The 15,009-nt window shown below is 44.6% G+C and overlaps 1 protein-coding gene across 1 annotated transcript in view; it reads left to right on the forward strand.

Annotated features, from left to right (window-relative positions):
* HOGA1 (4-hydroxy-2-oxoglutarate aldolase 1) overlaps positions 1-15,009 on the forward strand; it is a gene marked incomplete at its 5' end in the record, with an annotated part of 68,808 nt that overhangs the window by 47,592 nt on the left and 6,207 nt on the right. Inside the window, 1 exon segment of the mRNA XM_073595098.1 lies at positions 5,420-5,553. Coding sequence (XP_073451199.1) covers positions 5,420-5,553 — 134 coding nt within the window.

The following is a 15,009-nucleotide window of genomic DNA, read 5'->3' on the forward strand; positions in this document are numbered from 1 at the left end:
TGAGCCTTTCCTCCCTAACCTACATCAATGAACCTCCCCCCACCTCCATCAATGAGCCTTCTCTCCCCGCCTCCATCAATGAGCCTTTCCTCCCTAACCTACATCAATGAACCTTCCCCCCCACCTCCATCAATGAGCCTTCTCTCCCCGCCTCCATCAATGAGCCTTTCCTCCCTAACCTACATCAATGAGCCTTTCCTCCCCACCTCCATCAATGAGCCTTTCCTCCCCACCTCCATCAATGAGCCTTCCCTCCTCACCTCCATCAATGAGCCTTCCCTTCCCCCACCCCCATCAATGAGTCTTCCCTCCCCACCTCCATCAATGAGCCTTTCCTCCCCACCTCCATCAATGAGCCTTCCCTCCTCACCTCCATCAATGAGCCTTCCCTTCCCCCACCCCCATCAATGAGCCTTCCCTCCCCACCTCCATCAATGAGTCTTCCCTCCCCACCTTCATCAATAAGCCTTTCCTCCCCACCTCAATTAATGAGCCGCCCACCTCCATCAATGAGCCTTCCCTCCCCACACCTCCATCGATGAGCCTTCCCTCCCCCACCGATATCAATGAACCTTCCCTCCCCACCTCCATCAATGATTTTTTTCTTCCTCACCTTCATCAATGAGCCTTCCCTCCCTACCTCCATCAATGAGCCTTCCCTCCCCACCTCCATTATTGAGCCCCCCACCTCCATCAATGAGCCTTCCCTCCCCCACCTCCATCAATGAGCCTTCCCTCCCCCACCTCCATCAATGAGCCTTCCCTCCCCCACCTCCATCAATGAGCCTTCCCTACCCACCTCCATCAATGAGCCTTCCCTTCCCAACTCCATCAGTGAGCCGCATACCATCAGATGGGAGGTCAATCAGTCAAAGCTCAAGGAACCCCTTTTAACTTCTGGAGGAACCTTGTTTGAGAATTTCTGCTCTAGAGACACAGACATCAAAAACCCCTTCCACCTTTTTTCATTTTCTTTCAATCGTCAAACAATCCCTTTAAGGATATGTCTGAGGAACATACATAGGTGGCCGTTTTTGGGTTGAAAGTTGAGAGCCAATGAATTTTCGGTTGGTATGAACTCGATGTCTGGTCTGTACACTGGAGATGCTCTTTGGGTAACTCTACCTGAGGCCGGGGTCATACGATAAACTGCTAACAGCTGAGGGCCAATGCGCTTTATTGTGTTTTTAAGTTGCTGAAGGCTGAAATGAATACTGAAGAGCCTTGCCCTGGATGAACTTTGCTCAGACACGGCCGGGTTGTGTATCATGGGAGAGGTTATGAAGCTCGGCAGAGAAGTGGAGGGGCGGCGGATTGGGGGGGGGGGGGACAGCTGACTAGCACTTGTCACCACCTTCTCCATAAAAGCTTGAAGAATATACGTACTGCCTTCTGAATTCTGCGGTCGTCTTATATTTGAAGCACGATCAAACATGCCAAAAATTGCCTTCTGTTATTTCCTTTTGATGCTGTGCATGTGTTTTCAAATGGCACTCCAGCCAAATGTTTGGATAGAGCTGGGAAGGGTTAAATTCCTAAAAAAAAAAGCCAAAAAGAGCGACAAACCATTGTCTCTAGAGTCCAAAAAAATCCTTTATTGGTATCACAGGCAGGAGTTTTTTTCAGCAGGAACGTGGGTTATGCAATTACTGTACCTTGATCGCTTTTCAGAGGAGCCTGCTGCACCTGTGAATGAGCCCTCAGCCCCCAATCCCTGCCCTCCTTAGCTACTGAGGCAGCAGCCAGATGTGTACACGTGGCGCAGCAGGAACTAAGCCCGCCTGTTGCTTTTGGTGGGAGCCACCGGATGTCAATCCCGACCCATTCAAGTAAAATGGGACCACTCTGCAAGCGCCCCACAACTGCATGCTTCTGCGGGGTCCAAGGGGTTAAAGCAACACAAGGCGGCCTGCTTTAACCCCTTGTTTGCTGTACTGCACAAGGTTGCAGGGCACTTACAGAGTGGCCTCATTCACTTGAATGGGTCATGCTTGTCAGATGCTACACCCACCAACCATAACATGGTGTATTACTCCGGCTGCGACTGTTACATGTGTGCACCCCCTGGCCACTGCAGCTAAAGGGGGTGCAGTTGTGGTGGGTGTGATAAAAACACGTCTTAACTATGGGGTTTTACCACCCCCAAACGGCAAATGTAAATGAACCCTTACTGATCTGAGCTGCTTTCACACTGATGTGCTGCAGGGTACCTGCACCACAATGGAGCGCAGTGCATCTGTGACTGTCCTGGGTTAGCTGCACTTATCCATAGACTTCTATTATATCCTGCCGGATTGCTGCACTTATCTATAGACTTCTATTATATCCTGTGGGATTGCTGCACTTAGCCATAGACTTCTATTATATCCTGCGGGATTGCTGCACTTAGCCATAGACTTCTATTATATCCTGCGGGATTGCTGCACTTAGCCATAGACTTCTATTATATCCTGCGGGATTGCTGCACTTAGCCATAGACTTCTATTATATCCTGCGGGATTGCTGCACTTAGCCATAGACTTCTATTATATCCGCCATAGACTTCTATTATATCCGCCATAGACTTCTATTATATCCTGCGGTTTTCCCGCACTTATCCATAGACTTCTATTATATCCTGCGAGATTGCCGCACTTAGCAATAGACTTCTATTATATCCTGCAGGATTGTTGCACTTAGCCATAGACTTCTATTATATCCTGCGGGATTGTTGCATTTATCCATAGACTTCTATTATATCCTGCAGGTTTGCTGCCCTTAGCCATAGACTTCTATTATATCCTGCGGGATTGTTGTACTTAGCCATAGACTTCTATTATATCCTGCGGGATTGTTGCACTTAGCAATAGACTTCTATTATATCCTGCAGGATTGTTGCACTTAGCCATAGACTTCTATTATATCCTGCGGGATTGTTGCATTTATCCATAGACTTCTATTATATCCTGCAGGTTTGCTGCCCTTAGCCATAGACTTCTATTATATCCTGCGGGATTGTTGTACTTAGCCATAGACTTCTATTATATCCTGCGGGATTGTTGCACTTAGCCATAGACTTCTATTATATCCTGCGGGATTGTTACATTTATCCATAAACTTCTATTATATCCTGCAGGTTTGCTGCACTTAGCCATAGACTTCTATTCTATCCTGCCGGATTGCTGCACTTATCCATAGACTTCTATTATATCCTGTGGGATTGCTGCACTTAGCCATAGACTTCTATTATATCCTGCGGTTTTCCCGCACTTAGCCATAGACTTCTATTATATTCTGCGGGATTGCTGCACTTAGCCATAGACTTCTATTATATCCTGCGGGATTGCTGCACTTAGCCATAGACTTCTATTATATCCTGCGGGATTGCTGCACTTAGCCATAGACTTCTATTATATCCTGCGAGATTGTTGCACTTAGCCATAGACTTCTATTATATCCGCCATAGACTTCTATTATATCCTGCGGTTTTCCCACACTTATCCATAGACTTCTATTATATCCTGCCAGATTGCCGCACTTAGCCATAGACTTCTATTATATCCTGCAGGATTGTTGCACTTAGCCATAGACTTCTATTATATCCTGCGGGATTGTTGCACTTAGCCATAGACTTCTATTATATCCTGCGGGATTGTTGCACTTAGCCATAGACTTCTATTATATCCTGCGGGTTTGCTGCACTTAGCCATAGACTTCTATTATATCCTGCGGGTTTGCTGCATTTAGCCATAGACTTCTATTATATCCTGCGGGATTGTTGCACTTAGCCATAGACTTCTATTATATCCTGCGGGATTGTTGCACTTAGCCATAGACTTCTATTATATCCTGCGGGATTGTTGCACTTAGCCATGCTCTGGGGTGGCGGGTCAGCAGGCCCAGACCGCCATCTACTGGTAGATCTTAATCTACGGGTTGCTGACCTCCATTCCATTCATTTTTTTTTTTTTTACATAATGTCACCAGTGCAGTACAGCGCCATCATGTAACTGGTGTGGTGGGGATCAGGGACACTGACTGGTGACGGTACGTAAACAAAAATATACATTTTTTTATTTTTATTACATTTTTTTTTTCAAATTTTTTTTTTTACGCTGTAGCCAGAGCAATATAATGGTACCATAGTAACATTGTACTACTCTGGGGAAGTGATCAGTATTTTTTTGTTTTTGTGGTTTTTTTTGTTTTGTTTTTTTTACACATTATGATTGCTTATAGCAGTGAATTACATTGCTATAGGCAAGCATTTTACTGAATGAAACTGATTTATTTTGATTAGCTGTGATTGGCCAGAGCCAATCACATGGTACAGATGAGCCGTGATTGGCCCTGCCTGTACCATGTGATCACACTGACCAATCACAGCTAGCAACACAATTGTACACAATGGAAAGGCAGGAAAGGAAGCCATCCATTCTTTACAACTGTCACGTGACCTGGTGTGATTGGTCACAGCGGTCACATGGTGCCGGTACACTGATCAGTCATCAGCTGTGTCTGGTGGACGCAGCCGATGATGACGGATCGCACCGTTGCGTGGCCCGCACGGTGAGGCGCGATCCTGGAGGACGTCATACGATGTCCACCGGGGTCAATGAGAGGCCCCGCCCAGCTGTCATCTTGTTATTGGCTGGACAGGAAGTGGTCAAATGCAAAATAAAAAAAAAAATAATGATCATGTTATACTTACCTGCTCTGTGTAATGGTTTTGCACAGAGCAGCCTGGATCCTCCTCCCCACCGGCGTTCCTGGCCCCTCCCTCCTGTCAAGTGCCCCCAGAGCAAGCTGCTTGCAATGGGGGGCACCCAAGCAGGTGCGCTCCTGAGCTGGTGCTCTGCGTGTCCATTCATACACGGAGCCGTGGCTCGGCCCACCCCCCCCCTCCCCATTAGCTGTCTGGATGTGATTGACAGCCCCCCCTAATACTTACCTGAGCCTCATCTCGATCCAGCAAAGTGCGCAAGAGCATTGGCTCTTCTGGGGCTCTCCCTCCTCATTGGCTGAAACCGCAGTCTGCTGTCTCGGCCAATGAGGGAGAGCCGATGCTCTTGTGCACTTTGCTGGATCGAGATGAGGCTCAGGTAAGTATTAGGGGGGCTGAGGGGGGGGGCTGCACACAGAAGGTTTTTTTACCTTCATGCATAGAATGCACCTTCAGCCTTTAGAACCACTTTAATTGAACAAGCTGATTGGCTACCATGCACCAGATTTTGCACTCTAGTTTTATTAAATCCACCCCACAATGTCCTCGGTGTGACGCCCGGCATCATTCTACCCACTTCCTCTGAACCCAGGCTGTCCTGGATCTGTCCCCAGTCCCTCGGAGAAGTCATTTTTAAACAATTTCCACACCCCTGTATATGATATGTAACTCCAAACCTTATAATGACCCCGATGTCTTTCCGTGTTTTCTGCACAGGTGCCGTCGGAGGAGTCTGCGCTCTTGCTAATGTCCTTGGTCCCCAGCTGTGTGAACTGGAGAGACTGTGCGTCGGCGGCCGCTGGAAGGAAGCGAGGGAGCTCCAGTACCGGCTGATTGAGCCAAATGCTGCGGTAAGTGCGACCGACCCACAGGACTTCATCTCATGCAGCGTCTACACCACAAGGGGGCGTCTGCTTCCAGGTTATATATCAGAGGCAACTGTGCTTTTCAGAAGATTTCCCCATTCAAGTAAACTTGGAGTTTTTTTAAAAGGCTCATTCACAGGGGCGTGCTGCAGCTTACACCTGTGCGAGGGCGGTGCTTGTACGCACAGGTATGCCACAGGTGTCTTGTGCATCTTCCATGCAGGCCCATTCATGTCAGTTGGGCCACAGTGTCAGACGGTGTACATTCAGGGACGTGCACTAGACTTGTGCGCTGCCAAAAAATGTGTTCGTTTTCATTTCATTAGTTTATTTTTTTTTTTTCGTTTTTCGAGTCATTCGTTATGATCGCAATTCGTAAATTCGTACATTTGAACATTTGTAAATTCGTATATTAAGAAATTCGTAAATTCATAAATTTGTACATTCGGAAATTCGCATATTCGTAAATTCAATTCGGAAATTCCTATATTAGAAAATTCGTATATTCGTAAATTCATAAATTCGTACATTCAGAAATTTGTAGATTCGGAAATTCGTACATTCAGAAATTAGAAAGGTCGTATATTCGTACATTTGTACATTTGTAAACAAGAAAATTCGGAAATTTGAAAATCCAAAAACCCGAAAATCTGAAATAGTAACTACCCTGTTTCCCCGAAAATAAGACCTAGCGTGATTGTCGGTGATGGCTGCAATATAAGCCCTTCCCCCAAATAAGCCCTTCCCTGTTTCCCTGAAAATAAGCCCTACCCTGAAAAGAAGACCTACGAAGACTTTAACTAGGGCTTATATTGCAGCCATCACCGACAATCACGCTAGGTCTTATTTTCGGGGAAACAGGGTAACTATTAAATTATAGGTATTGGAATTTCCTTTCAAACTTGGCTGTTAGTGAACGTAACAAATTTATCCGAAGTTAGGAATTATCCGAAATAACGAATGCTGAATGTACGCATTTACAAATTTTCGAAAATTCGAATTTCCGAATATTCGGAATTCGTAGCTTGCATATTAGGCTAACACTCCTAAACGTCGGCAAAAAAACGCTCAAACTGTTTTTTTTTTTTTTTTGTTCAGCGTTTTCTACAGCGTTTTTTAGCTTTCTAGTGTCCATGAGGCCTTACTATGTACTATGTAGCAATTCACTTGTGAACAATACAAACAGTGAAAGAACAAAGTATCGCTTTCGTTTTACAACAATGTACTTATTGCGTTCGGCTTCATTCACACGAGTGTACTCAAAGTGATTGTAAAGTCTCGTTTTTTTTTTTTGTTTTTTTGTTTTTTTTTTTAGTTAAAAATAACAAACATGTTAGACTTTAGTGGATTTGCACAGCGCAGCCCGGATCCTCCTCTTCTCAGGTCTCTCGTCAGCGCTCCTGGCCCCTCCCTCCTGTCGGGGTGCCCCCCCCCCAGCAAGCGGCTTGCTATGGGGGGGGCATTGAAATCAACCAGTTCGAATTCTGTGTGAGAATAGCTGGTTGTCAAGCAGTGGGCCAGCAGGAAGCTGGCCGCCCGCGTCCTTACCAACCGATGTCTCATCAGCTGTCAGCGAGTTTCTCTACTGACAGCTGAATTAAAAAAAAGAATATCGACAACAAAAAAATAAATGAAAACAGCTAGGGTCCCCCCCCCCCACCAAATTTATGGCAGACCCTTACTCGAGCATGCAGGCCAGGAAGGTGGGGGGGGGGGGGACAAGCGAGCTCTGCACTGTTTTGCTGTGTGGAGGCAGCTATCCTGGTGTTTGCCTTTCTCCTGGCAGAGCAAGCACAGATTTGTAAAATAATAGAAGCAGGTAGATCCATGCACTGCGGGTCCTCAGGTACAGCTTTCTCTCCAGCAAGGAGAACCGTGAGCAGCACAATAACCACTTGACCACTGGGCACTTAAAACCCCTTAATAACCAGACCAATTTTCAGCTTTCGGTGCTCTCACACTTTGAATGACAATTACTCAGTCATGCAACACTGTACCCAAATGAATTTTTTGTCCTTTTTTTCACACAAATAGAGCTTTCTTTTGGTGGTATTTAATCACCGCTGGGTTCTTTATTTTTTGCGCTATAAAAGAAAAAAGACCGAAAAATCTGTAAAAAAATGCATTTTTCTTCATTTCTGTTATAAAATTTTGCAAATTAGTAATTTTTTCTTCATATATTTTGGCCAAAATTTATACCGCTACATATCTTTGGTAAAAATAACTCAAATCGGTGTATATTATTTGGTCTTTGTGAAAGTTATAGAGTCCACAAGCTATGGTGCCAATCTCTGAAAATTGATCACACCTGAAGTACTGATGGCCTATCTCATTTCTTGAGACCCTAACATGCCAGAAAAGTACAAATACCCCCCAAATGACCCCTTTTTGGAAAAAAGACATTCTAAGGTATTTAGAAAGTTGCATGATGAGTTTTTTGAAGTTGTAATTTTTTTTCCACAATTCTTTGCAAAATCAAGATTTTTTTTTTTTTTTTTTTCACAAAATTGTCATATTAGCAGGTTATTTCTCACATACAGCATATGCATACCACAAATTACACCCCAAAACACATTCTGCTGTTACTCTCGAGTACGGCGATACCACATGTGTGAGACTTTTACACAGCGTGGCCACATACAGAGGCCCAATATGCAGGGAGCACCTTCAGGTGTTCTTGAGCACCCAGGCCAATTCTGACATTTCTCTCCTACATGTAAAAATCATCATTTATTTGCTAGAAAATTACATAGAACCCCAAACATTATATATATTTTTTTAGCAAAGACCCTAGAGAATACAATGGCGGTCGTTGCAACTTTTTATCTCGCACGGTATTTGCGCAGCAATTTTTCGAACACTTTTTTTTAAAAAAAAAAACAGTTTTGTGCTTTCAAAAAAAACAAAACAGTAAAGTTAGCCCAATGTTTTTACATAATGTGAATAATGAAGTTATGCCGAGTAAATAGATACCTAACATGTCACCCTTCAAAATTGCACACGCTCGTGGAATGGCGCCAAACTTCGCTACTTAAAAATCCCCATAGGAGCCGCTTTAAAAAATTTTACTGGTTACATGTTGTGAGTTACAGAGGAGGTCTAGGGCCAAAATTATTGCTCTCGCTCTACCGATCGCAGCGATACCTCACATGTGTGGTTTGAACACCGTTTTCATATGTGGGCGCAACTTACGTATGCGTTCGCTTCTGACTGCGAGCACACGGGGACACGGGGAAATTTTTTTTTTTTTTTCTTTTTATTGTTCATTTTACTTTATCTATTTTAGTTTGAGGCTTTTTTCCAAAAAATAAATTATTTGATCACTTTTATTTCTATTACAAGGAATGTAAACATCCCCATGTAATAGGAATATGGCATGACAGGTCCTCTTTACAGTGAAATATGGGGGTCAATAAGACCTCACATCTCACCTCTAGGCTGGGAAGCCTGAAATAAATAAAAAAAAAAAAAAAAAATGATCCTGGCTTCGATCGTAGCGGTGAGTCGGTAGAAGCACCTGAGGGCGGCGAGGGGGGGGGGCGTCTCCTCTCGCCTCCCGTAAGAATGATCAAGCAGAGGAACAGCCGCTATGATCGTTCTTATGGTGTAGGGAATCGCCAGCTGAAAAAGATGATATCTGAATGATACCTGTAGCTGCACCCATCCTTCAGATATCCCCGCACAAAGTCAAGGACGTCGTATGACGGCCGGCGGGCGGGAAGTGGTTAAAACACATTTTTTTTTTAACACAAAGTTGTCCATTTATACAATATTTCTAACACATAGCATGTACATAGCAAAAATGACACCCCAAAATAGATTCTCCTACTCCTCCTGAGTACAGCGATACCACATGTGTGAGACTTCCACAGCCTGGCCACATACAGAGGCCGAGTACAGCCGAGCATGGCAGAGTATAGCCGAGTATGGCTGAGCATGGCAAAGTATGGCTGGGTATCGCAGAGTATTGCAGAGTATGGCGGAGTATGGCGGGGTATTGCACAGGGTCATTGCAGAGCATGGGGGGGGGATGGCTGAGCATGGGGGGGATGGATGTGACTGCACATGTCACTGAGCTGCGCTGTGGGCACTACACATCCAGCCCACAGCGCGGCTCCCATCCGATCTCCCCCCCTCTGTACCGATCGGTACAGAGAGGGGAGGGAGGAACCAGCGTCATGACATGACGCCGGTTTGTTTACATGTGACGGAGCGATCACATGGTAAACGGCCGCGATCAGATGTTCCCGTGTGCGCGCCCCAGGGGGCGCGCGGGAGCAGTTTTCTGGAATCACGTCATATGACGTGATCCCAGAGTTATCCAGCCGCCCTGCAGCCGTCATTTGGCTATGGGCCGGTTGGCAAGTGGTTAATGACATCATCAAATCTCACTCCACATTTTCTGAGACTAACGGCCAGATGTAGATGTCAGAGTGTCTAGGTACCCTCACATACCGGGAACTGCACTCCAATTTTTACGGAGCAGTTCCAGGATAAAGGTTCACTATGATGTCAAAAGTATTGGGACGCCTGCCTTTACACACTCATGAACTTTAATGGCATCCCAGTCTTAGTCCGTAGGGTTCAATATTGAGTTGGCCCCGCCCTTTGCAACTATAACAGCTTCAACTCTTCTGGGAAGGCCGTCCACAAGGTTTAGGAGTGTGTCTATGGGAATGTTTGACCATTCTTCCAGAAGAGCATTTGTGAGGTCAGGCACTGATGTTGGACAAGAAGGCCTGGCTCGCAGTCTGCGCTCTAATTCATCCCAAAGGTGTTCTGTCGGGTTGAGGTCAGGACTCTGTGCAGGCCAGTCAAGTTCCTCCACCCCTTATACTCACTTGGTGCTAGGAATCCCAACTTTAGATATGTTGCAGTGCTTGTTCCACACGATCGGAATTCTCGTCAGAAAAAGACATGACGGCTTTTTCCGACGGGATTCCGCTCAAGTTTTTTTTTTGAAAATCTTTTTATTGAGTATAAGACATACAAACAGAAAACAACAATAAACCTGCTACAGCATTGGGACTAGACCCACGCAGGGGCCAGTGCCAGCCGGCAACTGGGCTGTTTCCATCATTAGTGACATACAGCTGTAGCACGTCTACAAGAAAAGAACAACAAACAACCTAGTGCTGTATTGGCTCCTGCTCAATTGAAATATCTAAGGATCAGATCATTCATTCGAGACCCAAGGGACAATAGATATCAAATAAACCCATATCAGAGATTACGATACAAAAGTGTCACCCAAAGTATCAAAATCACATCCACCCGTAGAGTGGTATTATGTACATGCTCAATCAGTCTGCGGTTGCCGCGGAGGCCTCCGCCAGCCATTTGGCCCACACTCTACGGTATTTTTTGGGGCATCCTCTATTTTGGTAGGTTTCCTTATAAAGTGGTAGTACTTTATTGACATGTGTTTTCCATAGCAATATTGACGGCGGGGCACGTTTTTTCCAGCAGAGAGTGATCATTTTCCTGGCATAGAAAATCAGGAGTCCTATCAGAGTCCTCTCCGCTATCCTGGGGGGCTAATGCTTCTACTAAGCCTAGAAGGCATATCTGCGGGGTTGGGGCTATATCTATTCCCACCACTTCTTTTATTACAGATATTACTTGTGACCAGTAGTTTTGAATTGCTGGGCAGGACCAGAAGATGTGTATAAAGTCGCCCGGATCCCCAGTACACCTCCAACACTCCGAGGACAGGGAGGTTCTCATTTTATGCATTCTATACGGGGTAATATATGCCGATTCCGCTCAAGTTTGCCTTGCATACACACGGTCACGCAAGACTTCGCTGAAATTACGACCGTCAAGAACGCGGCGACGTACAACACTACGACGAGCCAAGAAAACGAAGTTCAATGCTTCCGAGCACGCGCCTAGCACCAAGTGGTCCCAAAATACTTGGGCCCCAAATTCGGTTCGGAAAATGTCATTCTTTGCACCAGAAAAGTGCTTGACCTGAGTATAAGCCGAGGGGGGCACTTTCAGTACAAAAAAATGTGCTGGAAAAACTCGGCTTATACTCGAGTATATACGGTAAATATTAGAGATACGCCCAGGAGATGTCCTGCACCTCCTTGGACTTCACTCACAGATTGCCTTCACTTTTTTACAACGTGGCGGCTGTATTCCTGGTATTCAGCTTTAAATAATTACAAAGTAAATCATTTTTATACCTTCTAAGTACTACCGCTGTAACTTTTTTTTTTTGATGAATGTCTTCTACAACCTTTAGACGTTTTCTAATCTTATATCCCTCTCACGCCGGGTAAGAAAACACCAGACGGGCCCGCTCCCAGACGCAGCGTGGTGCCCAGTTGGCATCGCAGCTGGCATTTTGTTAAGTAATGGGATGTGCAGCTGTCCCCGTTGGCAGCCTTCCAGGTAACATAATGCAGCTGGCATGTTTTTTTTTTTTGCTTGCGCTAGGAAGGCATGACAAACCTTCCAGGGTCATTCCGTCCGCCCGCAGCAGAAGAAGAAGGAGCCATAATAGGGATTAATGGGCACACGAAAGGGATCAACGTGTCACTGACTGAATTACATGCGGTCACTCGGAATGCCCACCTTCACGTGACTTCGATGGATGACCTCGTACACGTCCTTCTAACGCTCACATTCAGATATATTGCTTTTTTTTTTTTTTTTTTCTATCACGTTGCTTTTTCAATTTTACATTTTTCTTTAAGTCATGCAAAGTTTTCTGTTTTACTGAAATGTTCTTAGAGTTTTCGGATTATTAAAGCCCAATTCAGCTTTTCAGTATAATTCTACTCAATACATTCCAGGCGGCGAGCGCATCAAAGTGGAAATAGTACAAATCCTCCTCTAATTCATTTGTTTTATTAACCACTTGCCTACCCGGACCAATTCTGACATTTCTCTCCTACATGTAAAAAAATCATCATTTCTTTGCTAGAAAATTACTCAGAACCCCCAAACATTATATATATATATATTTTAGCAGACACCCTAGAACAGGGATATGCAATTAGCGGACCTCCAGCTGTTGCAGAACTACAAGTCCCATGAAGGAAAACCAAGTCTCTGACAGCCACAAGCATGACACCCAGAGGCAGAGGCATGATGGGACTTGTAGCTTTGCAACAGCTGGAGGTCCGCTAATTGCATATCCCTGCTCTAGAGAATAAAATGGCAGTCCTTGCAACTTTTTATGTCGCACGGTATTTGCGCAGCAATTTTTTAAACGCAATTTGTTTTGGAAAAAAAACATTAGCCCAATTTTTTTTCTATAATGTGATATCGGTACTTAAAAATCTCCATAGGCGACGCTTTAAAATTTTTTACAGGTTACCAGTTTAGAGTTACAGAGGAGGTCTAGGGCTAGAATTATTGCTGTCGCTCTAACGTTTACGGCGACACCTCACATGTGCGGTTTGAATGTCATTTACATATGCGGGTGCGACTTATGTATGCGTTTTTCTTCTGCGTGCGAGCTCGCGGGGACGGGAGTGCGTACATTTTTCTTTTTATATGTTTATTTTATTTTACTTTTTTTTTTTTTTTTACACTTTCCCTTTAAAAAAAAAAAATTTTTCATCACTTTTATTTCTGTTACAATTAATCTAAACATCCCTTGTAAATAGGAATAGTGCGTGACAGGTCCTCTTTATGGAGAGATGTGGGGGTCTATAAGACCCTACATCTCTCCTCCAGGCTGAAAAGCATCAGATAAAAAAAAAAAAAATTTAACGATCTGATGTTTACTAGCCGAGTCCCCAGGACGGGGGCGTGTACATTTTTAATTTTCTTTTTATATTTTATTCTATTTAAATTTTTTTTTTTTTTTTTTTTTACACTTTTTCCCTTTGAAAAAAAAACATTTTTTGATCACTTTTATTTCTGTTACAATGAATCTAAACATCCCTTATAATAGGAATAGCGTGTGACAGGTCCTCTTTATGGAGAGATGTGGGATCTATAAGACCCCCACATCTCTCCTCCAGGCTGAAAAGCATCAGATAAAAAAAAAAAGAAAATTACCGATCTGATGCTTACTAGCCGAGTCCCCGGCTTTGTTTACTTGCGGCGGCCTGGATGTGACGTCATAACGCCGCGCCCGGGCCTCCGAGAGTCATAGAGATTGCCGGGGACCGTCTGTTTTTGTTTTTTAGCAGAGACCCTAGAGAATAAATTCGCGGTCGTTGCAACTTTTTATCTCACACGGTATTTGCGCAGCAATTTTTCAAATGCGTTTTTTTTTGGGGGGGGGGGGGGGGGGACTGTTTCATGCATTAAAAAAACAGTAAAGTTAGCCCAATTTTTTTTTTACATGATGTGAAAGATGATGTTACGCCTAGTAAATAGATACCGAACATGGCGCCAAACTTCGGTACTTAAAAATCTCCATAGGCGTCGCTTTAAAATAAAAAAAAGCATCAAACTAGAAAAATAAAAGTAAAATTAACAATTAAAATAAAAAATAGATAACAGGTTACATGTTTAGAGTTACAGAGGAGGTCTTATTATTGCTCTCGCTCTGACGTTCGCGGCGATACCTCACATGTGTGGTTTGAACGTCGTTTACATATGCGGGCGCGACTTGCGTATGCATTCGCTAATGCCAGCGAGCTCGCGGGCGCTTTAAATTTTGTATTTTCATTGTTAATTTTACTTTTATTTTTCTAGTTTGATGCTTTCTTTTTACATTTATTTTTTAATTACTTTTATTTCTTTTACAAAGTAATGTAAACATCCCTTGTAATAGGAATATGGCGTGACAGGTCCTCTTTACAGGGAGATATGAGGTCAATAAATCTCCACATCTCACCTCTAGGCTGGGAATCCTGAAATCAAAAAAAAAAAAAAAAAGATCTCGGCTTCCCAGCCGAGGCGGCAGCATTTCTTTTCAAATGCAGAGGCCAGGCATGACGTCATAACATCGCGCCCGGCCTCGGAACGATCATAGAGACTCCGGGGACCATCTGGCCCGCTGGAAATCTCAGGAAATCTCGCTGGTCAACATCCGCCGCCGGTCGGTTCCTTCCCCGGTTCGCCAACGGCAGGGGCACGAGCCGGGAGAAGCACCGGAAGGTGGCGGGCCGCCGCCTATAAGAACGATCAAGCGGCTAAACAGCCGCTATGATTGTTCTTATGGTGAAGGGAATCGCCAACACTAAAAGAAGTTATCTGAATGATGCCTGTAACTGCATCCATCATTCAGATATCAACACTCAACACCAACGTCACATGACGTTGGGCGGGCGGGAGGGAAGCGGTTAAACAGCCACAGCCTGAGTAGAAAGACCTGTTCCCTGCCAGCATGCTACAGAGTGGGACCATTGTCCTCTGTGGTGGACCATTGTCCTCTGTGGTGGACCATTGTCCTCTGTGTGGGACCATTATCCTCAGTGTGGGACCAGTGGTGGATAGGCATGGAGCAGGAGAAGACATTTGTTGGGTGTG

Source organism: Aquarana catesbeiana, linkage group LG08 (assembly GCF_042186555.1).
Source record: "Aquarana catesbeiana isolate 2022-GZ linkage group LG08, ASM4218655v1, whole genome shotgun sequence".
Taxonomy (NCBI): Eukaryota; Metazoa; Chordata; class Amphibia; order Anura; family Ranidae; genus Aquarana; species Aquarana catesbeiana.